The following is a 20259-nucleotide window of genomic DNA, read 5'->3' as shown; positions in this document are numbered from 1 at the left end:
ACCCCCTGGTTTCTTGGATATTGCATTTTTTGTAGGAAGATACAGATAATAGAAGTGTATGATAAGTAAATGTCTGTAAATTACGCACAATGTGTACCATGGAAAGAAACAAAAGATAAAGAGGAACAGGGAGATGTTACAATTAGAAATAGCAACATCAGGGAATGGAAAGATGACTCGGTAAAGAATCCTTGCCTGAGCTGGGTGTGGTGGCACACACCTTTAATCCTAGCACTTGGGAGGAAGAAGCTGGTGGATCTCTGTGAGTTCGAGGCCAGCCTGATCTTATGTAGTGAGTTTCAGGACAGCCATGGCTATGTGAAGAGATCTTGTCTCCAAAAAGGGGGATTGCTAGCAGACGATCTAAGTTCAGTTTCCAGCACCCACATGACAGGTTACAACCTCCTGTAACTTGTAGTGCTGGGGTAGCTGATTCCCTCTTTTGGCCTCCAAGGGCTCCTGAATGCAAATGGGGCACATATAGTCAGGCAGGCTCGCACGCATGCGCAAAAATACTAAATACTTTTAAAAAGGAAATAAATGGGAACCTCAGAGCTAAGCATATCAGTGCACACCTGTACCCAACACCCAGAGGCAGGAAACGTTGCAAGTTTGGGGAGGACCTGAGCTAGTAACAAGACACTATCTCAAAAATATAATCAAACCAGGCATGGGATATGCATCTGTCATTTCCGAATTTAGGAGGCAGAAGCAGGAGAATCACACACACACACACACACACACACACACACACACACATATAATCCGAGTCCAACAACATGGCTATGTGGGTAAAGACGTTTGTTGCCAAGTCTGTTGACCTAAGTGCAATACCCAAGACCCACATGGTAGGAGAGAACCATCTCTCTTGGATTGTTCTCTGGTCCACAGGTCATGATATCTACTTGCCACCCACACCCACCCAGCCCCCCCACACACAATAATTAAATAAATGTACTACTATTAAAAATCAGGAAAGACCTCTTGAGAAGGCGTTGATATTTTAAACCACAGGAACAGCCAACGCAAATGCTTGGCGGCTAGAATGCCTTTGGCATATCCAAAGAACAATGAGAAAGCTACTGTGGGTGGGGTGGTACAGACAAGATTACTGGTGTGCCTGCCCCATGTAGTAATCTTCTCCCCTCCTCCTCCAGGGAGTTCTCTAAAGAAAGAGAAAAGGCAAAAGCACGAGGAGACTTCCAGAAGCTTCGGGAGAAGCAGCAGATGGAGGAGGACCTTCGGGGCTACCTGGACTGGATCACACAGGCTGAAGAGTTAGACCTCCATGACTCCTCTATAGATGGCAACTTGGCTTCTCTTGCTGAAGAGGGACGGGCCAGCCATAGTAGGCAGTTCATTTCTGACCCAGCTTCATTCCTACCCCAGATGTGATTTGTCCTCCCGAGACCCAGACCAAGCCTGCAGCCACCCTAGGCTTTGTCCCAGATCTGACTCAGGACACAGAATCTCATCCCAGACTCAGACCCAGACCCCAACTAGTCCCTTGTCCCCCTAGATTTGACTCTAATTCTGCCTTGGGGTCATCCTTCCCAGTCTTATCTATCCCCACAGGGCCACAGCTGTCAGAACTGACCAATAGGAGGCGTGGACGACTACGATGGTTCAGCCACTCTACCCGCTCCACACACTCCACCAGCAGCCATGGTGAGAACCAACCAGGCAAGGGGCAGGGTAGAGCTGGGATGAGTAGACAGAAGGAAAAGCCGGACGTGGGACCTAGGCCTTTGGGTCCTGACTTCTGTCCTCACTTTGCCCATAGCCAGCCTCCCAGCCAGTGATACTGGCTCCATGGCAGACACCCCAGGAGATGAGGATGAAGAAGAGGGGTCTCTGGCCAGCTGTACACACTGCCTGTAAGGGATCTCAGCTTTTGGACCCTAAGTAGCCCAGATCTCCATCCTTACTTTAGCTTCAAATCATGTCCTCAGCCCTGACCTCTACCCACAATGCTGATTCCCTCTCAGCCCCTTATAACACCCCATCCCTTTCCCATCCTTTCTAGAAACAAGATCATGAAAACCAAACTCTGGTAAGTTGTGAAAGTGTGCAACCTTTTGACCCCATGACTTTAAGACTAGTCCACCTCCAAGGATCCGAGCTCCCCGACCTGAACCCCGGGTTGACCTAAGCCATCTCAGTGATATAATGATGGGCTCTCCTCTGCCCAGTCGCCACTTCCGCCGAGCCAATCGGAGCCTCCGTGCACACTGCCGCCGGGCTGTCAAGTCCAATGCCTGCTACTGGGCTGTTCTGCTACTCGTCTTCCTCAACACGTTGACCATCGCCTCGGAGCACCATGGGCAGCCTGTGTGGCTCACCCAGACCCAGGGTGTGCCTCAGCCTGCCAGCTCTCTTCTTCACCCCTTGCTTCCTCCACTCCAGGCGTTCAAATGCAGGCTCTCTAGGGAATCTTAGACCCCCAGATCTTCCAATCCAGATGAGTACAGAAATCTTAACCTGTCCTATTTCACCCTGCAAACCACACTTATGTGGTACTTGCTGTGTGCATAAAGCTCCAATCTCAGTGTTTCACATGTCCAAACTCAAACTGTGTTCTGCTAGAACCTTACTTAGTACTTATGTACTAAGGATGGCCAAGGGTCCTGCTCACCATGGCACTGAAGTTAAGTAACTAACCCCAGGACTCAGCCCCCAAGGGACAGACTAGGATTCTAACCTGGCCTCTTAACACCAGGCTAAATGGACAACTCCTCTGTATCTCAGCTTTCCCACGCACAAGATGGAGCTACTTTGAACTACCCACGGCCCAGAGTGGTTGGGGCGACTAACGGAACTCAGCTTAGCTATTGCTTGGCCCAAATTGTGTCACCTGTTGTCATTATTCTGTACAATCTCAACCCCAGTTTCACCACTGATCCTGCTCCTAACCCCACCCCAAACCCGTTCAGTCCTAAAGAAACCCCAGGCTTGGAGCTGGTAGAGTAACTGTGTGAGCCCCTGGGTACGGAACCCAGAACCAAAACCATAAGACATAAATAGAAAAAACAATTTAAAAATAATAACTCCTACATACTGACTGTACCATTGAATTTGGAGTTGTCTTGGACTCACAAAGGCTGACTCTGGTACCCATCTCAACTCTATCCTCTACCCCAGCTCCAAACCTACAAATTCACCTCAGTCCCTAACCCCAATTAAACGCTAGCCCATACCTGGCCTGTTCCCTGCTACCCTAAGATCACGCCAAAGCTCCTGGCATCCTACATGTTACCATAGCCAGCTCAGTCACCCTCCCCGCTCTCCCTGCAGAGTATGCCAACAAAGTGCTGCTCTGTCTCTTCACGGTGGAGATGCTTCTCAAACTGTATGGTCTGGGCCCCTCTGTCTATGTGGCCTCCTTTTTCAACCGCTTTGACTGCTTCGTGGTCTGTGGAGGCATCCTAGAAACCACGTTGGTGGAGGTGGGAGCCATGCAGCCTCTTGGGATCTCAGTGCTCCGATGTGTGCGCCTCCTCAGGATTTTCAAGGTCACCAGGTATGTATGCATGGGGCCCCAAAATGCAGACCCAATTCCACACCCCAGCTCCGAAGACAATCTCATCAGTCTCGTCATTCATTTAGCAAACACTCATCGAGTACCTACTGTTGTGTGCTGACCTTCTAGGTCCTAGGGAAACACCAGAAAGCAAAGCATGCACAAGTTCCCATCCCTGTGGAGAGGAGAGCCACCTGGGAATAGTGCCTCCTCCATCTCCATCCCATTGGCCAACACGAGTTTACCCCCAAGCCCATCTCCATGTTCATCACCAGTCCCAGCCATACTGTCCTCTCTAAGTCCAACCCCAACTACATGCCCTGCACAGGTCCACTATCTAATCCCAAACCCAACCCAACCTCCACCTCAGCCCTACTTCCCAGCCCCAGTCCTCTCACTGAGCACCAACCACAGTGCCATTCTTAGTTCGCTGATGCATCCCTACTCCTGGCCAGCAGCCTTTCTCCAATTGTAATCCCATGTTCTGCTCTCCCCAGCCTCAGGCTCCTCTTTATTCCCTCCCTTATACCAACCTTCAACCACAACCTTATTCCAACTCCTCCAACCCCAAATCACCCTAACCCCATGCCCAATTCATCCCAGTCCTGACATGAAACCCAGCTGTATCTATACCTCGTCCCTAGTTTTACCTCCCGCCACACCCTGGATGCCAACTCTAACTCCAAACTTAAAGGTTCCCTCCTTTCTTACTCTTATCATGCTTTAATTCCAAAAGTCACCTCCAACCTTGGCACCACAACCTATTTTAACCCCATGTGCGCCAGTGTATCCCAAGTTGGAGGCCTGCCTGGACTCTGAAGGGGACGAAACGTCAACCTTGCCCTTTTCGGTCTCTGCTGCAGACACTGGGCGTCTCTGAGAAATCTGGTGGCATCCCTGCTCAATTCCATGAAGTCCATCGCATCCTTGTTGCTTCTCCTCTTTCTCTTTATCATCATCTTCTCCCTGCTTGGCATGCAGCTATTTGGGGGCAAGTTCAACTTCGATCAAACCCACACCAAGAGAAGCACCTTTGACACCTTCCCCCAAGCCCTCCTCACTGTCTTTCAGGTATGGCTTGGAGACTCTGAGCCCCCCCCCCTCTCTCTCTCTCTCTCTCTCTCTCTCTCTCTCTCTCTGTGTGTGTGTGTGTATGTGTGTGTGTGTGTGTGTGTGTTGGTATTGGCCTGGAGTTATAGGTGGGTCCCCAAAACTTTTTGATGACTTCCTTCCCCAGATTCTGACAGGTGAAGATTGGAACGTCGTCATGTATGATGGCATCATGGCCTACGGTGGCCCCTTCTTCCCAGGGATGCTGGTGTGTGTTTATTTCATCATCCTCTTCATCTGTGGCAACTGTATCCTCAGAACTTTGGGAGACAGGATAGAGCAGGGTGAGAGGTGGAGGGGTTGCTGGGCAGTCCACAGGCAGGCTGCTTCTCCATCTTTGCAGCCTGAACTCACTCCAGACATCCTGTTGAATGTATTTCTTGCCATTGCTGTGGATAACCTCGCCAGTGGAGATGCAGGCACTGCCAAAGACAAGGGCAGGTAAGCTATTGGCTCCATCTCCAAGACATCCTTTCCCTAAGATTTCTGACTTGGATCTCTCTCTCTCTCTCTCTCTCTCTCTCTCTCTCTCTCTCTCTCTCACACACACACACACACACACACACACACACACACACAGAGAGAGAGAGAGAGAGAGAGAGAGAGAGAGAGAGAGAGAGAGACACAGACACACACATTCCACAGGACTTCAATTGTGCTGGAAGCACCCACCTCCAGCTACAGGCCTCATTCATTCATTCTTTCAACATGAATTTATGGAGCATACACACAATAATTTTGTGTTAGGCTCTGATGCAAATGCTAGGGAGACAGCATGGGTTGAGGCACACAGAGTCCTTGCTGTTTGTAGTTGAGGAAGGCAAGCAAACTACAAGAATATAGGTATACAATCTTAAGAATATGTTAGTAAGCCGGGTATGGTAGCACATCCCTTTAATTCCAGCTCTCAGAGGCAGAAGGTATCTCTCCATATCAGAGACCATTCTGGTATACATAGTGAGTTCCAGTCCAGTTGTGAGTTGTCTTTAAAAAAAAGGAAGTTAATTATAAATAGTAGTGAAGGAACAGAAAACAAAGCAAAGCAATAGTAAAAAATTAAACCAAGCCTAGAAAGCCATACCTATATTACCTGCACTTGAACAGCTGAGTCAGGAGGATAAGAAGTTCAAGGCCAACCTGGGCTCCACATTGAGACTGCAGAGGATATAAGGTTCAATAAGATTGCTTTTTTGCCTAGTGGTGGTGGTGCACACCTTTAATCTACCACTCAGGAGGCAGAGACAGGCGAATCTCCATGAGTTTGAGGTCAACCTGGTCTACAGAGTGAATTCCAGGACAGCCAGAACTGTTACACAGAGAAACTCTGACTCAAAAAAAAAAAGATTGCTCCTTTGAAGTTGTGGTGTTGTTAGCGCATTGACAACAGAACACTAGAGCTCAGGACCTAGCTCAGAGGAAGAAAATGTAGCTGCTTGAAGTTCTGGTTTCCATCCCAGTGCCATCCACAAGCAGATATAAACCTCCAGTGATGTAGGAATGCAGCACAGGGGGCGGGGAGAGACAGCAATAGGAGATGTGGCTAGATGTGGGGAGGAATAACAAGACCAGCCTGGGGATATCCAAGGGCGAGATGAGAGTTTTGACTTTTGCTCTTGGTAGAACTAGGCATGGGAGCATAAAGATTTCACAGGTTCCTTCTGCGCGCTGTGAGAATAGACTCTAGGCACTGGGAACAAAAGCGGGCAGTCCCAAGAATAAATATCCTGATAGCAGTGTCCACCCCAGCCTTAGCCATCTTTTACCACCTGCTGCCATCAGTTCTTATTTTCTTTGACAGAGAGAAGAGCAGTGAAGGACACACCCCACAGGAGAGCAGAGTGTTGGTGAGTTAGAAGCCTGGCTCTGGTGATGCATGCCTTTGATCCCAGCACTAGGGAAGCAGAAGCAGGGAGTCTCTATGATTTTTAAATTAGTCTGGTCAACATAGCGAGATCCAGGCCACCAGGGCTACATAGTGAGACCCTTTTTAAAAAAAAAAAAGGATGGGAGAGCTTCAGAGATGGATCCACAGTTAAGAGTGCTTGCTGATCCTCTAAAGGACCTGAGTTTGGTTCCCAGATCCATGCCAAGCAGACCACAACTACCTGTAACTCCAGGTCCAGGAGTTCTAAGGCCTCTGGCCTCCAAGGTCACCTGAATTCGCATGCACACACCCACACACAGACACACATCATCAAAAAACAACAATAAAAAAAATCTTAAAGCTGGGCAGTGGTAATACACACCTTTAATCCCAACACTAAGGAGGCAAAGGCAGGTGGATCTCTGTGAGTTCGAGGCCGGCCTGGTCTACAGAGTGAGTTCCAGGACAACCAGGGCTACACAGAGGAACCCTGTCTCAAAAAAAAAGCAAAATAAACAAATCAATCTTAAGGAAAAGAAGCCTGGGTGTTAGATATACCTCCTCCTAACACCCATACCTATCGCCGTGTACATGGTTTTAACCCCATCCTTTGCGGATGCATTTCCATATTATCCTGTCTCTTCCATAATCGATGACTCCAGTCTTCCTGTCTCCAGGTGCCTGGCGGAGAGAATGAGGAAGGAGAGGGTGCAAAGAGTGCAGGAGCAGGCAAGTAGTCAGGTCTGCTTCCGGTGGAAGAGGTGTGGAGTCTTGGAAAGAGGACTCAGGCAGAGAACTCCTGGCCATCAGACTCTTCCAAGGTCATCCTGAAGGCAGTAGGCATAGTAGCACATATCTGCAGTCCCAAATCTTGCAAAAGGTGACAAATTCAAGAACACCTTGTGCTAAACAGTGAGTTCCAGGTCAGCCTGGACTATATTAGAGACACTAGACACTATCTCAGAAAAAATAATAAACACACCAATAAGGACTAGGGATATACCTCAATGGTAGAGTGCCAGGCCCTAAGTACAATCTTGATGACTGTAAAAGTAATTACTCTGTGATGAATGAATAAGCTTGGTCCCTAGCCGGCAACATTTGGGAAAACGAGGTAAAACAAGAGGAATGGACATTTAATTTTACCATGGGCCTTCTCAGAGCCTTTGTTATCAAATTGTGTGTATATAGCACACTCACTAAACACACTCACCAGGCTCTCAGTGCGTCCCAGAAACTGTTGGAAAAGCTAGGCATGGATTTAAGACCTCTTCCCTGAGAAGCTGAGATTCTGGGCAGGAAATGAGAAGAATTCATCCTGTGTCAAGCACAGTTCCAGGAGCTTTCCATAGATTCTCTCAGCCAATTTCCCTTTTTGCTCTTTTTAAGAACCATGCATAGAGGAAGAGGAGGAAGAGGAGGAGGAGGAGGAAGGTGGTGAAGGGCATGTGGAACTCTTGCAGGAAGTTGTACCCAAGGAGAAGGTGGTACCCATTCCTGAAGGCAGTGCCTTCTTCTGCCTCAGCCAAACCAACCCGTGAGTGCTAGAAGGGGCAGTAGGGTAGAACCACAGGGACTGACCAGGAGGAGAGCCCCAGAACTACCCAGGAGGCAATGGGCACAGATGTATCCCTTGGGGTCTCCCAGTAAACACTGATCCTGGTTTCTAATCCTTGACTTACCCCACTCCCCAGACTTCGGAAGGCCTGCCACACTCTCATACATCACCACGTCTTCACCAGTCTCATCCTGGTGTTCATCATCCTCAGCAGTGTGTCCCTGGCCGCTGAGGACCCCATCCGAGCCCACTCCTTCCGCAACCATGTAAGCCCATGGCTGAAGGCTAGGAGGAACTCACAGGGGCATTCTCCTTGGCACAAGTTCAAGCCAGAGTAGAAACAAGGAGACGACTCCTCACTGGGCTAGAGGACAGGGCCTGTAATGGTGGAGAATACCGTGCCAGCACTCATTTCCATACTCCAAGAAGTGTGGGCAGGGTAGCAGGATTTGACTGGGGATGGGGGAGAGAGAACTCAGAGAGGTTAAACAGGCCAAGGGCACTCAGTGTAGCTGGGTAGAGACAAAGGAATCTAAATCTGAGTCCTCATCTCAAATAGACAAACTTTGGTACGTATAAAAGTCTTTCCTAATGCTAAGAGGGAAGGATGAGGGCGAGCAAGGCTTATACAGAGTGGTGCACACACAAGCTGGCACGGTGGTACCTGACTGGATTTCTAGCACTTAGGAGACTGAATCAGGACTATTACTGCAACTCAGAGGCCACCCTGGGCTGCAGAGTAAGGCTTGTCTCGGATAGGTGGATAGATAGATAGATAGATAGATAGATAGATAGATAGATAGATAGATAGATAGATAGATAAGAAAAGGAGGCACACACATACCTATCAATCTCCTTTAGTAATGACACTGTACCTCATCTTTCTCATTTCCTCAGATTCTGGGATACTTTGATTATGCCTTTACCTCCATTTTCACTGTGGAGATTCTACTAAAGGTGATTATTGAACCCCCAATACATTCTCTGCCACCCTCTCCCATCCTATCCACCAGTTCTCCTCAGGTCTGAGGCCTAATCCAGTGTCATCTAATCCCCAGATGACAGTGTTTGGGGCCTTCCTGCACCGTGGCTCTTTCTGCCGTAGTTGGTTCAATATGTTGGATCTGCTTGTGGTCAGCGTGTCCCTCATCTCCTTTGGCATCCAGTGAGTAGCACATTCCCCTGCCCACCCCACTCCTCCCAGAACCAGGACCAAGACCTAATTAGGACCTGAAAACCTCCCACCCCCAGCTCCAGTGCCATCTCAGTTGTGAAGATTCTCCGAGTACTCCGAGTCCTGCGACCCCTCAGAGCCATCAACAGGGCCAAGGGACTCAAGGTAAGCCCAACTCACCCAAAGCCACAGGACCCAAGCCCTGGGTCAGGATCACAGACCCAACCGACCATTTGCACAAAGACGTTACTGTGCAGCCTGAATCCAACACGTGACCATGGATTCTTCACTACTGGCCATGTGGTCTGCTCCGTGTTCCTTACAAGTGACTATACTAGTGACTCATGTCCTTGACATGTGACTACTTGTCCTTACCTAGAAAACACTTATTCTTTGTTAATAGCCATACATGCTAGCCCACAATACTAATGTTCCTCACTTGCAACCACCTACCCCTGGCCCAAGTCCTTAAGCGATATTCATCACCCAAGCTCCCACTGCATGCTATGGCCTGCAGTGCCCACTAGTCACGTGTGTGCGTGTCTGCAGCACGTGGTGCAGTGCGTATTCGTGGCCATCCGGACCATCGGAAACATCATGATCGTCACCACCCTCCTGCAGTTCATGTTCGCCTGCATTGGTGTGCAGCTCTTCAAGGTGGGGCGAATCCAGAGAGAGGCCCCTGTCAAGGTAGGGGTGAAAGGTGAACCTGTCTAACAGATGTCTTCCATACAGGGGAAATTCTACAGCTGCACGGATGAGGCCAAACACACCCTGAAGGAATGCAAGTGAGTGAGATGCCACCCTCTATGGAATGCAGAACCCCTTCCAAATCACATAGAGAACTACAGACCGCTCTGTCTCTAAGGTTCCTAGAGCCACTGACAGCCTCTTACCAAGGACTCTAGACATGTCTGGTTTCCTAAAATTCCCTAAGACCCTCGAAATTCCCTAAAGGCCCTAAGACATACCCCCAAAACTCTCCCAATAATTATAACGGCCTTCATATTACAGCAAGCGCTCAAAGCCCCCCAGAACCCTGTTCCACATTCTTCATCATTCCGTACATTCCACGCCAGAAGCCTTTGCAATTCCTGCCCCTCCTCTGAATTCCAGCTTCCCTCTAGAGATGTTTGTAGAGGGAGGTGGTTTCAAGCAAAAGCCATGAGGCCAGGAATCCCTGGCTCAAACCCACTTCACAAGGCTTGAAGGCGTCTATTCACTTTGCTGAGTCCCAGCTAGCTCAACTGACAAAAGGGGATAAAAAGAGTTCCTGTTTCACAGGGCTTATGAGGAGTAGAGAGGCGTGGAGTAGACATACACGGTAAATACCTGCATGGCAAGCCAGCACCATCCCTGGCATAGAGTCAGTGCTAAGAAACTTTGGCTGTTTGAAGAACTACTTTCCCCTGGATGGCAAAAATGTTCATGACAGTGGTGATGATAAACCAACTGTGTTCCAGAAATTAGTCTTGTTTGTTGGTGGTTTTTTTTACAATCTTGTATTTATTCATATGGTGAGTACACCTGCTACTGCACATGTGGGGATCAGAGGCCAACTTGAGGGAGTTGGTTCTTTCCTTCCATCATGCTGGCTCTGAGGACCAAACTCAGATCATCAAGTTGGCAGCAAGTACCTTTACCCACTTAGCCATATTGCTGGCCCTTGCTTGTTTTTTTTTTTTTTGGTTGTTGTTGTTGGTTTTGATTTTTTTATGGTTTTGGTGGGTTATTTTTTTTTAATTTTTTAAAAGGTTTATTTATTTATTATGCATACAATGTTCTGTTAACATATATACACCAGAAGACGGCACCAGATCTCATTACAGATGGTTGTAAGCCACCATGTGGTTGCTGGGAATTGAACTCAGGACCTCTGGAAGAGCAGCCAGTGCTCTTAACCTCTGAGCCCTCTCTCCAGTCCCTTGGTGGGTTTTTTAAACCTTAAGTTCTCAAGCTAGCCTTAAATGCACAAGTTTCCTGTCTTCTGCCACCTGAATTGCGGGGATTATAAGCATATGCCACTATGCCTGACTTTATTTATTTGTTCGTCTGTTTATTGTGAGACAGTCTCAGTATGTAGCCCTGGCAGACCTGGAAATCATGTAGACCAGGCTGGCCTCAAGCTTGCTAAAAATCTTCTTGCCTCTGCCTCACAGGTAATGAATGGAATTATAAATGTGCACCACCATGATTAACTGTCATTTATTTAATTTATTAATCTTGGTAAGATATGAGAAATGGATTCTGTTAGTACCCTCATTTTTCAGATAGCTCGTGAAAACAAAAAGTGCATAGACGAGTCAGGCAGTGGTGGCGCACGCCTTTGATCCCAGCACTTGAGAGGTGGAGGCAGGCAGAGCTCTGTGAGTTCAAGGCCAGCCTGGTCTACAACAGCTGGTTTCAGGACAGCTAAGACTGTTACACAAAGAAACCCTGTCTTGGAAAAAACAAAAAAGAAGTGCATAGACAGAGATTGAATGTCTACAATAACCCAGCCAGGAAACCAAAGGACAGGATGTGACCCCGAACTATCTAGGTACACCACGATGCCCTGTTACATCCATAATAAAGACCCTAGAGCCTTTGCCATGGCTCCCCACTCCTCCTCACTCACCTAGCCTGTCTACAACATCCACAGGGGCTCCTTCCTCATCTACCCTGATGGAGATGTGTCACGGCCCTTGGTCCGAGGGCGGCTCTGGGTCAACAGCGATTTCAACTTTGACAACGTCCTTTCAGCCATGATGGCCCTGTTCACTGTCTCTACTTTCGAAGTCTGGCCTGCGTGAGGGGCAGGGCCTTGGGGACCCAGGGGACGGGACAGATTATTCTAGATAGTTGCCTGGGATCAACTGGGAATGGGTGGGAGTGTATCTTAAGGGTGTACAGAGAGTCTCGTAAGCCTGGATAAGGTTTCCTTTCTTTCCTTTTTACTCTTCTATGCTTGAGAATGGAACCCAGGTTTTGTATATACTAGAAAAATAGTATAACATTAAGCTGCATCCCTACCCCTTATTTTCTTGAGTCGGGGTCCTACCATTTAGCCCACTTTGACCTCAAACTGGTGATCCTCCTTCCTGATCCTCCTGAGTGCTGGGATTCAGGTTTGTGCTACCACATCCATTTGGGGGTAGCTTTCTAGAGACTCGTATATTGAAAGACTGGGTGGGGATTGCCCGGAACCCCACTGAGGACTATTGGGACTTCAGAAAAGGGTCTCTAGAAATTGGGAAAAGGTCTCCAGGGGTAATAGGTGAAAAGAAAGGACTGGATGAGTGTTACTAGGGGTAAGTAAGATGTGGAAGGATTCGAAAGGGGTTCACTGAGAAAATAGGATTCAGAAATTTGCAGAACTCTGCAAAAGTCTTTGGGCATATTGGCTAGAAATTTCTGGGGAAATTGAGCAGAGTATTCAAGACTGTGGGATGGGGGTCCAAGATCTTTAGAAGCCTGTGGAGGAGTTCTGGAGAACCACGTGGAGGAGGTGCTCAAGAGGCTATTATGGGGATGAGAGGTTTGTAGACACATAGGGGATGTTGAAATGTCATGGAAGGTCTGGATAGTATTCTCTGGGGGAACTGTATAGGTGTCTCTGAGACTTTGAAGTGTTTGGAACAAAAGATTTGGGATCCTGGCCTACATAGTTGAGTTCTAGCACAGCCAAGGCTACATAGTGAGACCCTGTCTCCAAAAAAGAAAAAAAATACAAATACTTAGGACCCTTTAAAAGCCTTGGGGGTTACTTTGTAGATGTATAGGAGTCCCAAATGATTAGGTTGTAAATTTAGTGGGGTCGGTATACCAGGAGATTTGGGAGGCGAATATGATAAGCAACCTGGGAAGAAGTCTGAGCAGGGCTAGGATTCTCCTACCCATGCCCTCATCTCTCCCTCCCCCCATCTCCCTCAGGCTGCTATACAAAGCCATAGATGCACACGCAGAAGATGAGGGCCCTATCTACAATTACCATGTGGAGATCTCAGTATTCTTCATCGTCTACATCATCATCATTGCCTTCTTCATGATGAACATCTTCGTTGGCTTTGTTATCATCATGTTTCGTGCCCAGGGAGAGCAGGAATACCAAAACTGTGAGCTGGACAAGAACCAGGTGACTCTCTCTCCTCACCAGTAGCCAACCAACCTGTCTCTCCTTGCCTTGTGAACCTCCTCTGCTCATTCATGCCCCCTATACCATTATGTAGCGCCAGTGTGTGGAATATGCCCTCAAAGCCCAGCCACTCCGCCGATACATCCCCAAGAATCCCCATCAGTACCGTGTGTGGGCCGCTGTGAACTCTGCCGCCTTTGAGTACCTCATGTTTCTGCTCATCCTGCTGAACACAGTTGCCCTAGCCATGCAGGTCTGTCTGAGCCCCCACCCCCAACTTGATCATTGCCAGACATTTGTTCTTTTTACACATCCCTTGAGAACTATTAGGAATACATTAGGCCACAAGTAACATTCTCCTCCCACCTCACTGACAGATCCTTAAATTAAGATACATTTCTAAGTTGGGCAGTGGTAGCACACACCTTTAAACCCAGCACTCGAGAGGCAGAGGCAGGTGGATCTCTGTGAGTTTGAGGCCAAGCTGGTCTACAAGAGCTAGTTCCAGGGCAGGCTGCAAAGCTACAGAAAAACTCTGTTTCAAAAAACAAAAACAACAAACAAACAAACAAAGTTACATCTGTAACCTTTCTTCAAATCTAAGGCCAAAAACCACATTCTGCTTTTAAAGATGCTGGAATGTGAATCCAATGGTCCATGACCATTGCAAGATGTCACAGATTATAAAATGCATTCCAAACTCAGATTCTAAGATGAAACCGGTTGTGCACACTAGAGTCAGTGCAGTTCGCTTATTTACTGCAAACACTAAAGTAGGTTGTCTTCTCTGCTGATCAGTGACCCTGGTTCCGTCCAACTTTCTGCTGTGCCATTCATTCCGCTGTATTTGGTTGTTGCTTTATAGTCACAACGCAATTATTACAGCCTTAAAGTAGGAAAAAAGAGAGAAAGTTGAACCAAGCAGTAATTCTTGCATATTTTAATGAAATAACAATTTTTTTTTTCAAAGAAGCTGTCAACCATGGCACCCTGGGAATCAAGAACCGGGCTTTGCAGTGTCCATAAGGACAGACAAGCAATGCAAACACAGTGTTAGACACAGTGTTTCCATGTCCCCAGATGTCTGAACTCAGTTCAGGGACTATGTGTCTGCGTGTAGGGGTGTCTCTGTCTTAGGCTCTGTCCCCATCTGGTTTCCCTATAGCACTATGAGCAGACTGCTCCCTTTAACTATGCCATGGACATCCTCAACATGGTCTTCACTGGCCTCTTCACCATTGAGATGGTGCTCAAAATCATCGCCTTCAAACCCAAGGTACACCCTAGACCCACACCCTATTAATAAACTCCTTTGGGAGGAAGCTCATTCCACAGTCCTGGGAGGGGGTAACAACCGACTAAGGAATGAGAGGAACCCAGGTACAGACCATTTGTGGTCCTAACTAGGCCCTGCCCCCTCAATATCACTTATTCTCTACTGGCCCCCTACCCTGGTCTGCTGGTTAAGAGAACACAGTACAATGCTTTCCTCCCATCTACAGCATTATTTTGCCGATGCCTGGAATACATTTGATGCTCTTATTGTTGTGGGCAGTGTAGTGGACATTGCCGTCACAGAAGTCAATGTGAGAACTGGGCTTTGTGCTAACCCTTCTACCCTCTCCCTAGAGCCTTCCTTCACCTGGGTAGACAGCTCCCACTCAGATCCTCCCCAGTTCTGGAGACTGAGCATTCCTCATGCTAGGTCTGTCTTTTTTGAGTCCTTGCTGGGCTCTAGCACAGTACTCCTCCCTCTAACCAGCCCTGTATTCATTTTTGCAGTCTACCCAGTGGCTTTGCTGCCTCCTAGAATGCCTCCCTTATTATTTCTGTTATCTCTTTCATTGTCTCTACCCCACTCCAATGGCTCCATCGTCTCTCTGACTACTTCGTTGACTCCATCTGCTCCACCAACTCGGTCATCTCCTACACTGGCTCTTTCCTGGCTCTGTTACCACAACTGATTGCATCATTGGCTCCATCATTTCATCCAATTGGTACCATGTGATAATAACCTTGACTGACATCGCTGCCAATTGCATTTCTGCATCACTGGCTTCTCCGATGTCCATCCATGTATTCTCATTTCCATGAAATTTTGGCCCCTTTGTTTCTTTCAATGTCTTTGCTGTACCATCTCCTTTACCTGATCCTTTTACTTCCACCCCATTACAACTCTGTCTACAACCACCTTGATCTACTGCCATATAACCTTTCCCACCATTCCCTGAGTGTGCACCATGTTATGCCCTTATCCATTTGGGCATACAATTACATCATCTCCTTTATCACTTCTGTTTTGGCCACATATCCCATCAGAATGGAGGCCATCTTGGCGAGGTAGCTTCTCACACCTAACAGAAATAATTTTTTTCAACCTTCCCTCCCAGCCCACTCCCTGATACACACACTCCCTGACAGCTGGGCATGGTGGCACACACTCAGGCAGATCTCTGAGTTCAAGGCCAGTCTGGTCCAGGACAGGGCTACACCAAGAAACACTGTCTTGAAAACAAACAAACAAATAAACAAAACATGCCTCCTGACCACCTTGGGCCTGGGTTCTGAGAAATTTGGGAGCTGGGAGGGCCAAGGCATGAGGGAAAGAAGTTGCTAGACCTGACGCAAACTGATCACCACCACTACACCCCTAATTCCAGAGTTCAGAGGACAGCTCCCGAATATCCATCACATTCTTCCGCCTCTTCCGGGTCATGAGGCTGGTCAAGCTTCTCAGTAAGGGTGAGGGAATCCGCACACTGCTTTGGACGTTCATCAAGTCTTTCCAGGTAAGTCCCTACTCAGAACTACAGTTCCCAGTCTGCCATGGCATTTCCAACTTTCTTTCTCTGGGCTCTCAATCCTTAACGTGCCTCTAGTTCGCTGACTTTACCCTACTCTGTGTAATAGTGTGCCTACATTTGGGAAGCACATGAAATCCAGGAAAGTTTGAGGCTAGACTACATCCCCAGCAGGCCCAGGCTGGTAGAGAGGAGTGCATTCTGGGATTTATAGTTCTCTGACTGCACCTGAAATACCTGTCCCCTTCACATTCTCCCAGGCCTTGCCCTATGTGGCTCTTCTCATAGCAATGATATTCTTCATCTATGCAGTCATTGGCATGCAGGTAAGTGGAGACCCTCGAGAAGATCCCTCCAGAACCCTTCTGTCCCAGATACTTAGTAGGAATAGCCCTAGTGTGGGGATGGAGGAGCATAAAGATAAATTAGATGACCCTGGGTAAGTCTGCATGTGTGGAATGAGCTCATTAGTAACAGCTTTTAAGATTATGAAGATCCCTTAGGTATTAGGAGATGTGAAGTGGATGGGAACACGTGGCAGCATGGGTTCACTTCCAGCCCACGGCCTTTGTATGTCTATAGATGTTTGGCAAGGTGGCACTTCAGGATGGCACACAGATAAATCGAAACAACAATTTCCAGACCTTTCCACAGGCTGTGCTTCTTCTGTTCAGGTGATACACTCCCACGTCCCTGCTACCTTGCTCCCCAGAATACCTAGTGTATCTACATACCCTCTCTGGACCCCAAGATGCCTAAACTAGGGAAATATCAGAGTCTTTCAAAATATTCCATTTTGGGCCATTCTTTCTCAGGCTGTAAGATGTGCCTCCTTTTTCATCCACGGTACCCTCATGTGTAAAAGACATTCTATAACTGTCATTACCATGGTCCTTCTAGTTGTTAGAGTGTTCAAATGGAAGCTGATGAGACAGTTCAGCCTGGCAACCTGAATTCCATCCCCAGAAGCCACATGGTGAAACGAAAGAAAAGAGTCCCACAGATTGTTTTCATACATACAGAGAGAGAGAAAGAGAGAGAGAGAGAGAGAGAGAGAGAGAGAGAGAGAATAAATGTAAAGTATAGCCCCTGGTGAGAAGCCACACCCTCACTCCCCTAGACCCCCACAACTGTACTTGACTTCAGAGCCTCTCCAGAATGCCACACTGTTTGACCATCCCCAGGTGTGCCACTGGTGAGGCATGGCAAGAGATAATGCTTGCCAGCCTTCCTGGAAATCGATGCGACCCTGAGTCTGACTTTGGCCCAGGCGAGGAATTTACCTGTGGTAGCAATTTTGCCATTGCCTATTTTATCAGCTTCTTCATGCTCTGTGCCTTCCTGGTAAGGAAACATTTCCCCACTGCCACCATCATTGCCATGGGGGCTGGCCTTGAGTAGTTCAGAGACGTCCAGATCTTGAGAGGGCTGCCCCAACAATAAGATCAACCAAGCAACTTATGACCCAATGACCATAAAAGATCATCCCAGCTCCTACCCACCTCCTAAAACCCAGCTCTGGCCCTTTATTTACCTCTGCTTGCTCCTCATCCCACAGATTATAAATCTCTTTGTGGCTGTGATTATGGACAACTTTGACTATCTAACCAGAGATTGGTCTATCTTGGGCCCCCATCACCTTGATGAATTCAAGAGGATTTGGTCTGAATATGACCCTGGAGCCAAGTATAGCCTCTACCTTAGTGCCTAGAATCCTAGGGATAATGTGTTGCCCTCCATAGCCTCCTAGTCCTAGAACTTCAGATCCACACATTCCATTACCCAGAAATAAAGTTTCCACTGCCCCACCCTCTGTCCTCTCCATCCGTGTTCTTCCCTGGAAAGCCTTGAGGTGTTGGTTTGGGAGGTAATGATTTGCTTGGGGCGGGGCTTAAGAAAAGCCTAAAGGAGTACTGGTGATCCAGTGGCACCTCCCTGACTGCCCCAGGGGCCGCATCAAGCACCTGGATGTCGTCGCCCTGCTGAGACGCATCCAGCCCCCACTGGGATTTGGAAAGTTGTGCCCACACCGAGTGGCCTGCAAGGTCTGTGCACCTGCCCCACACCTGTTGATCTCCAAGAAGGTGCTATACTTTATGGGAAGGGATAGGGACTTGCCTTTGGTAGGGATAGGTATATGGCTGCATCTACAAAGGTTTCTACCCTGGGCACATAGAGTGTGCCTAGCATTTCCCCAGAGTGGGTTCTATGTCTCTGGTGTTTACAGAGACTTGTGGCAATGAATGTGCCCCTCAACTCAGATGGAACAGTGACATTCAACGCTACACTATTCGCCCTGGTGCGGACATCCCTGAAGATCAAGACAGAAGGTGTGGGGGAGAGGAGGAGCAGGAGTGAAAGGGTCCCTGGGGAGGGTTCAGGGAGCAAATGCAAAGAATGACAGATATGTGTCTCCTAACTTGGAATCTCAAAACGGGTGACTTTGGCTTCACCAGCCTGCTGCCACACCCTACGTGAGAGCAGAAATGTGAAACTTCAAAGCCCCGCCCCCTTCACCAGCAAGGAGGGGCAACTCCAGCACTTCCATTCCCCCTACTTCACACTCTCCTGCATTGCAGGGAACCTGGATCAAGCCAACCAGGAGCTTCGGATGGTCATCAAAAAGATCTGGAAGCGGATAAAGCAGAAATTGTTGGATGAGGTCATCCCCCCTCCAGATGGTGAGCTGCCCACTGCCAATTCCTTAATGGCCTGCCCCGACTATTGCTGGTAGGTAGGAACTGGGGAGGCAGTAGCAGTGGAACCCTATGTAACTGCCCTCTTTTCTTGTCCCAGAGGAGGAAGTCACCGTGGGCAAATTTTATGCCACATTTCTGATCCAAGATTATTTCCGAAAATTCCGGAGAAGGAAAGAAAAGGGGCTCCTAGGAACAGAGGCCCCAGAGAGCACATCTTCCGTCCTTCAGGTCTTAAAGACAGGGCCTGGGGTGAAACCCATGTCATAGAGGAAGAAACTGAGAACTAGGCTGCACAGAGGGTTAAGGGAACCTCAGAGCCCAGACACACACACACTTCTACATGGGAAGCAAGCTTACAGAGGGGCAACTTAGACCATGAGTTACCAAAGTTCCTTCTTTTTCCATCCATCCCTACAGGCTGGTCTAAGAAGCCTTCAGGACTTGGGTCCTGAGATGCGACAGGCCCTCACCTATGACACTGAGGAGGAGGAAGGAGAAGAGGCAGTGAAGCAGGAGGCTGAGAAGGAGGAAGCTGAGAGCAACCCAGAAACGTACAAAGTGAGGACAAGTTTCTACTTCCCTCAAAACTCTTGACTGTAAAATGCTCCTTCAGACTCCTAAGTGAATTCAGTACTGTGTCTGGGGAGAAGTCTTCTCTACAATGGAAAACTATTCAATACCGATCACTAACTGTTGGAAAACAAGAGCCAGATTCAGCCCTTAGGGAGTGATGGTCTCCCCATGGCCCAGTGAGGGATCAAGTAACTTAGGCATTGCATTGATAAAGCACTCAGTCAAGTAATGTCCCCTCAGGACTCCACAGACTCCCAGGCCCAATCTCGATGGAGCTCCAGGATTTCAAGGTCTCTACCTGTGAGGGAGAAACTCCCAGACTCTCTCTCACCTGGGCCTAGTGATGATGATGGAGTGGTTGCCAACTCCAAGCAGCCCAGTGTGCTCCAGGCTGGGTCCCAGCCCCACAGGTATGGTCAAGCTTCTGGGGAAGGTTGTGAGAATGAAGAAAGACTAGACACAGTGTTGGATGAGATGGGACAAGGGCTAAAGGCCTTCAAGAAGAAATTCGGAAAGGACAGATGTGTTTCCGGGGCTCAAGTGAGAGTCAAATGCGGTGGGCCACAGCAGTAATCTTAGCACTTGGGAGCAGAAGGCAGGGGGAGCCAGAGTTCAAGGCCATCCTTGGCTATATAGTGAGTTTGAGATGCTGTTTAAAAAAGGACAAAGATAAATGAAGGGCTCAAATGGCAATAGAGGGTGAAAAGAGACTAGCAAGAAAACATGAGAACGTGGGAAGAGACTAGCAAGAAAACGTGAGAACGTGGGAAGAGACTAGCAAGAAAACGTGAGAACGTGGGAAGAGAATAGCAAGAAAACATGAGAACGTGGGAAGAGAATAGCAAG

General features: G+C 48.2%; 1 protein-coding gene across 1 annotated transcript in view; it reads left to right on the top strand.

Annotated features, from left to right (window-relative positions):
- The window catches only part of LOC121442677 (voltage-dependent L-type calcium channel subunit alpha-1F-like), a 28186-nt gene that overhangs the window by 4825 nt on the left and 3102 nt on the right, over nucleotides 1–20259 (top strand). Inside the window, 35 exon segments of the mRNA XM_041644288.1 lie at nucleotides 1158–1348; nucleotides 1576–1668; nucleotides 1784–1877; nucleotides 2027–2053; nucleotides 2193–2353; nucleotides 3295–3520; nucleotides 4384–4591; nucleotides 4758–4878; nucleotides 4990–5071; nucleotides 6429–6474; nucleotides 7172–7235; nucleotides 7884–8031; nucleotides 8189–8318; nucleotides 8950–9009; nucleotides 9111–9217; nucleotides 9304–9391; nucleotides 9776–9883; nucleotides 9962–10014; nucleotides 11868–12014; nucleotides 13139–13340; nucleotides 13435–13593; nucleotides 14506–14616; nucleotides 14843–14926; nucleotides 15660–15680; nucleotides 16001–16129; nucleotides 16402–16467; nucleotides 16724–16815; nucleotides 17326–17485; nucleotides 17700–17827; nucleotides 18090–18186; nucleotides 18369–18471; nucleotides 18721–18822; nucleotides 18938–19068; nucleotides 19258–19398; nucleotides 19654–19823. Of these exon segments, the coding sequence (XP_041500222.1) occupies nucleotides 1158–1348; nucleotides 1576–1668; nucleotides 1784–1877; nucleotides 2027–2053; nucleotides 2193–2353; nucleotides 3295–3520; nucleotides 4384–4591; nucleotides 4758–4878; nucleotides 4990–5071; nucleotides 6429–6474; nucleotides 7172–7235; nucleotides 7884–8031; nucleotides 8189–8318; nucleotides 8950–9009; nucleotides 9111–9217; nucleotides 9304–9391; nucleotides 9776–9883; nucleotides 9962–10014; nucleotides 11868–12014; nucleotides 13139–13340; nucleotides 13435–13593; nucleotides 14506–14616; nucleotides 14843–14926; nucleotides 15660–15680; nucleotides 16001–16129; nucleotides 16402–16467; nucleotides 16724–16815; nucleotides 17326–17485; nucleotides 17700–17827; nucleotides 18090–18186; nucleotides 18369–18471; nucleotides 18721–18822; nucleotides 18938–19068; nucleotides 19258–19398; nucleotides 19654–19823 (4050 nt within the window).

Source organism: Microtus oregoni, unplaced genomic scaffold (assembly GCF_018167655.1).
Source record: "Microtus oregoni isolate MIOR12 unplaced genomic scaffold, Mior012 000092F_ref0000046, whole genome shotgun sequence".
NCBI lineage: Eukaryota > Metazoa > Chordata > Mammalia > Rodentia > Cricetidae > Microtus > Microtus oregoni.
This window is presented reverse-complemented; position numbering and strand designations above follow the sequence as displayed.